Source organism: Acartia tonsa, chromosome 5 (assembly GCF_053477335.1).
Source record: "Acartia tonsa isolate MP-2025a chromosome 5, ASM5347733v1, whole genome shotgun sequence".
In the NCBI taxonomy this organism is placed as follows: domain Eukaryota; kingdom Metazoa; phylum Arthropoda; class Copepoda; order Calanoida; family Acartiidae; genus Acartia; species Acartia tonsa.
The window spans coordinates 24,475,364-24,481,527 of record NC_137264.1 but is presented as its reverse complement, the minus strand read 5'-3'; the positions used below and the strand labels follow the sequence as shown (position 1 = coordinate 24,481,527).

General features: G+C 33.3%; 1 protein-coding gene across 1 annotated transcript; it reads left to right on the top strand.

Moving 5' to 3' along the window:
- The first annotated feature begins 620 nt into the window (after positions 1-620).
- LOC145320289 (uncharacterized) lies at positions 621-4,884 on the top strand. Its single transcript, XM_080162709.1, has 6 exons — positions 621-849; positions 1,830-1,949; positions 2,394-2,476; positions 2,995-3,051; positions 3,502-4,082; positions 4,518-4,884. Exons 1-6 carry the CDS (start codon positions 673-675, stop codon positions 4,808-4,810), a joined length of 1,311 nt encoding a protein of 436 aa, XP_080018835.1. The 5' UTR covers positions 621-672; the 3' UTR covers positions 4,811-4,884.
- The last annotated feature ends 1,280 nt before the right edge of the window (positions 4,885-6,164 follow it).

The window sequence follows — 6,164 nt, the reverse complement described above, 5'->3', positions numbered from 1 at the left end:
TTAAGACTGTCTACCTTATTTCAACTTTATGGTTTAAGATTGAAAATAAGAGGTGGGTTCGTTTTATTGTTTGTTTGTTTATTACTTTTACAGGAGTTAGGCATAAGAAAAAATGTCAAATAAATATCAAATACAAATTTGGGGGGGGGGGGGGGAATTAAATTTCCCACGGGGGTTCACAGATCCCCCCACCAAAGAACAAAATATCGATATAAGGTTTGCTAAAAATATTTCTAGATTCAGAATTAGGGGAAAAACTTCATATTTTGTTATTGGATTTTAATATTTTTAGCTTATGGATTTGATTGTTCTTGTATTTCATTAATTATCTTTTCTTGTATACGTCTATTGTCTAAAATAATATGTCACATTTTAACTTTATGCTTTTTTTTAAAAATAAAGTATAGTTCTAGAATCTAAATTATAATAAACAAGAACAATTGTATTAATATGTAGCGTAACATTTGCAGTTTCTTGTTTAAAAACCTTGGACGAACGTACGAAGTGGCATGCCATATTGATAGAGCAGTTACTTTATCAAAAAATTGTAAATATTGAATGTAAAAAATAAACTGATAAAAAATCCTCGAATTTTTTGGAAAAAAATCTTTGAAATTTTAATTTGAAAATTGTCGATAATTATTTCAATAGTTCTTTTTAATTATCGTTAGAATGGCATCTTTAATTCTACCTGGAACAAAAATTGGTGACTTTTCTGGAAATCTTGTAAAGGGGGACGGTCAGTCGACTGCTTTGTGGACCTCAGATAATATTGATGAAGAATATATCCTGTTATGTTTCTTTCCCATGATAAATGCTGTAGATTCTACTGAGGTTAATGCTATAAAGGTAAATAAACAAATATTGCTTTGTTGTACAATTTTTTTTCTTGACAATAACACCTACAAGTAATGAATAGATAGTATTTTTTTGTTATAAGTACATATAAGATATACATTTATAATAAGTTCTTCTAATTTTTACTTTAATAACGATCTTTTAAGTGTCGCAGCTACTCTATAATTGATAATAAAGTGTATTAATACTGCCAAGTCTGTTACTATGGAATTTCACTTAAAAATATCGTTAAGAAAACAGTCTCTACACAGCCTGCTTAAGTTCCTAAGCAGTCTACACAAGCCTGCTATAAATAGATTCCCTCTAAAATCATACAAATGTCCACTCAATTACAGACAAACCCGCGATCGTGGCTCAACAAGTAGTGCATCCGCTCGTCGCCGGGGAGTTGACAGGTTCGAATCTCGAGCAGACACCGCGTCATAACTAAAGACGTTAAAAATAATTCCTATTGCTGCTATGTCAGGTGTGCGACAAAAATAATAAGAGTAGGGGGGATGCTTTGGCCTATAATTGGGCGCAACTTATTACCATACACAGTTAGGACTTCTCGGACAAAGGTCGTGCAATCAAAGGGTTGGTTGTCTGATGGATGTTTCTTAACCTAATATCCTTGTGTGTTAACGTATCGCATCCCTTTACACGCGAATGATGCTCTGAAATCTCTAGATGATTACTTAAAAATCGAAGGAGAATTCCGCCCTTACGAAAAATAGTAAAAATTACAGACAAACAAACCTTCAAAACACTCTTGCAATAGATAAGATACTTCAAGTAAAATTACAATCAATTGTCTAGTTACTTTTAGGTATAAATTTTACTTTAAATTTCATTAAATTTTCGGTATTATTACTGCTTTAAGGTTTATAATACTAAAAAGCTGTTAGTTTATTTATTCTAAATGCCCCTTAAGAAATTTATAATTGTATAATTTTAAATGAAAAATGAAATTACGAATAAACTGTATTTAGGAAAATATGGACAAACTAAATGAGCTAAAATGCAAAATACTTGGTGTCACAGATGAAGGAATACCATCCGTCAAAAACTGGATAAATTTGAGCCCAAGTTCTGGAGGATTTGGCGGTCCGGTAAGTTTAGAAATGTCAAACAAAAATTTGTATTTTGATAATATTAAGCTGGAGTATATTTCAATTGTCAGGACTGAATCAGTTCATTACCAAACCTGAATTTATGATGTATTAATTATGCAGGGCATAGCAGCTGCGCGTCAGCCTTCTATAAGCCTCAAGGAAATCAACCTTTTACAATTATAAAACAGTGCTGGAAGTCTGAATATGGCAATCATCCTTTTCAAAAAACACCTAAATTGGTTTAAATTTGAGTCTTCGTTGCGGATGATGCACGGCTGGCGAGCCCTGAAGTATTAATTTAAGTTAATAAATGTACATAAGTTAGGAATTTTTTTTGTTAACCAATGATAACATTCAATTCCTATATTTTATTTTTGCATTTAATTTAAATGCTTAAAGTTTTGAAATTATTTCTTAAAAAAAACTTTTTTTATATACTAGGTTGGATTTGATATAATCTGTGACAAAGGAATGGCTGTTGCCAACAAATTTGGAGCCAAAACATCTTCAGGAGAACCAGCTAGGAAATTATTGCTTTGTTTTAAACTTTTTAAGACATTTATTATATCTTTTGTCATTTTACTATCCGCGGAAAAAAACTGTCTATAATACGATGCGATAAATAACAATAGAAATAATTCACTATTGTATCTACGTGCATTTCATCTTTTCAAAGAATATACGTGCATATTATGACAAGGGGAAAAATTGTCGTCATTTTAGGATGTTAACATGGAACTCCTGTATTTGTTAGTTCGTTCATCCATTACAGTAGGGGAGGGGATAGGGTGGAGGGGATGGATGGGGGTAATCGTTATTTTAGCCCACTGAGTGTTTCACTTTATTAGATTACATGAAAATCTGGTGTAAGATCCAAGTAGTAATGTTATTACATCCATTCAACCCTTATCATTTGAAAGAATAACCATCGTATTTTTAGGCTTTTTTTTTTGGCGAATAAACACTATATATACCGTATGAGATATCATGCAGAATTATGCACACTGATACTATGTGAATAAGAAGCAATAATGATTTATAGAGCCACATATATTCTGGATAAGAGTCGTACAGTCAGACATTGTTCTTTCTACCCCAGGTATAAAAATTTATTATGTTCTATTATAATTTAAGTTCTGATTGTGCAAGGTGACTAGTTGCAATCAGGGATCTAAAAGGATAAGACATTGGCCGATGTATTTGTGTACATTTCCAATGCAATGATACTCAAAATTACCCCTTATGTAGATTACAATTAGTGGTTGAAACGTTTGGACACTCACTTAATCAATCAATTAATCAAAATTCAATAAAAGTCTCCAAAGTTGTTAAGCCAATAAATAGGAAAACGTTATTATAAAACTTTGGGTACTAGTTTAATGAACAGCCCAATGTCCCCTCCCTCCCTGAGTTTCAAAACACTTTCACTACTACCAAATAATTCCACTGGCACTTGTTGGAATTATTTTGAACGTCTTTCATGTTAAACACGGATAAGTAACCCATAAACTATTATGCACATTTCGTAATGACTTTCCATTAATTTTAGATATGTTGGTAGAAATTTTAGTAGTCTTTTGAATACACTGACAGCAATCCAAACAATTGATTCTGATGATGTAATTATTCCTGCTGGTTGGAAACCTGCAGATAAAACCATCAAGAATACTCCAGATGGTATTTATGACTACTATGGTATTTCTGGTAATACTATCACAACAGGATCTCTAGTTCAATCAGAGAAGGCCAAGTCTTCTGTCAAATATTCAGAATCTGGTGTTGATGTCCTAGAACCTGCTCTACCAAATGAAGATCCTAGCATGACTGCAAGTAAGAAATCATCCAGCAGAGCTTCTCCAGCTGTCATAATACCGGCACCAGCTCCCCCAAGCTCAGCAAAATCTTCAAAGTCAAGCACAACAAAAGCTTCTTCATTAAAATCGCCGAAACCAAGCTCCATAAAAGAAGCATCAGTAAAATCAGAATCTTCTAAAACAACATCAAGACTTGGATCAGATAGAGGGTTAGAGGTAGCTTCTGTAGGATCCAAGAAAGATTCATCTCATCCTTCCCAATCACCATCAACTCCCTCTAAACCAGCTTCATCAGCTGGAAAGGTGTCCTCAAAAGGTATTTTTATAATCTCAGGATTGAATGTGCTTCTTTTTTTCTTGTCATTACTAAATTACTATCCTCTTATAAAAGTAACAGGATCTCTGTCTGTCTGTATTAAAAGAACTGGCTAACCGCTGAACAAATATGGCTCACCTTTACAGGGTAGCTTTCATAGGTCATGGAAAGATTTAAAATTATTTTGGGGGAGGAAACTACCATTCGCATAAGAGATCTTGCCCCTAGAAGAAAATCACTTCTAAATTTTTTTTCTTTTTATATCTAAAAAATTGGGTACTCAAAAACAACCTCCACTTCCCTGAAGTGCCCTTAGATGCCTTTAGGAGGCGTTTTCGGTAGTCTGAAATAAACACCTTATGATTAAACCTATCTTCTTTTTTAGTATAGATTCCTTAGATACTTAAAAAGAAGGCACAATCAATTTTAATTTAGATGAATCCAAAATACCCGTGCCTAAATCAAAATCACCATCTCTACCATCAACAAAGACAACAAGTTTATCATCAGCTTCCAGCAAGACCACAACAGGTGAGTCAAAGAAGAGCATTTACCTGACAATTGATGGCAAGAAGATGAAATGTGATTGTACAATTACCAGTGTGCCCAAACCAACAGAGAAGAAATTAAATTGTGATTGTGTTGAGATAGATTCTCAGTCTCCACAATCTATGTCAATTGGTGAAAAAATTTCTGTTAAAAGCAAGAAGAAATATCGTATTGAATAAATCTTTAGTTGCTCTATTAAATTGAAAAAAAAACATATAATCTAAACTTGTATAAATAAAATTATAAGTGTATATTTATAGTGTTTTAATTTTGGTAATTTTGAATAACTAAATATTTTTGTTATCGAATCGTAATAAGGGACAATACTCAACTGCAATAGAAAATAGATGACGTATGAACTTTTTCATAAACATTCCATTGACTGAAGAGCATGTACTCTATGACTCAATTGGTCAGTCAGTCTGTAATTTTCTAAATGCAATCAAGATAGATGGCTGATTTTTTTCATGTATGATCTCAAATTATCTTTGCCCGTCCATCCACAACTGTACAGAACAGAACAATGAGAAGATAGAAAACCAATAAAATAAACTTAACTTACTCTTTCTATCCATCATCAACATAATTATACTAAAGTAACAGGATGTTTGTCTGTGTATATGTATCTGTACCGAAGGATCTCGCTAACCGCTGAACCAATCGGGTTCTCCTTAACAGGATAGATTCTCATGGGTCCCGGAAAGGTTGATATCTATTTTGGGGAGAGTACCACCACCCTCCCAAGAGAAATGACAAAAAAATTGGAATTTATTTTAATATCTGGGAGACTTCAACGTAACATAAAGAATTATCGTAGAGACTTTAACAAACAAAAACATTTAAAGTGCAACTAGAGGCCTCTAAGGGCGTAGCCGCTAGTAATTATATAAAGGAAAAGTGATTTTCTATGCTGCTCATATCAATCAAAATTTTTGTAGCGAGGGTACTTAATATTTCTATGGTTAGGCAAAACGTGAATTTCTTAGTGACTATGCAAGATAGAAGTCCGAAATCTGTTGTTGCCTAAGTGTTAAAACGGCTTAACACCTAAGGTTTGAAAATGTCAGAAGAATTCCATTTTAAAGATTGTTAATCATTCATAATTATTTTTGTAAACTGACGCTTAAAAGTGCATTGTATCACTTTTTCCTGCAAAGAAGCCAAGAAAATTTGTGGGGGTGGCAATCATTTCACCTTAAATATTGATTAATATTGCTGGCAAAAGTATCCAGGTAATAGTTACAGTGGTTGACGGACAAACACAAAGATCTAACTTCTAGCGGATACGCCCCTAGAGGCCTTTAGGGGCACTTGAGGTGGTGGGGAGATGAGTTGAATTTGATAAGCCAATTTTTTATTTTAAATTTTTTTTAAAGTAAAAAAAGTAGTTTTTTTTTTTTTTGGGGGGGGGGGGTTACTTTTTTCCAAGGGGCGATTTCTCTTGGGAGGGTGGTCGTAACCGCCCCATAAATAGTTTTAAAACACTAGACGCAAGCGGTTATCAATATCCATCGGTACAAACTCTCGGACATT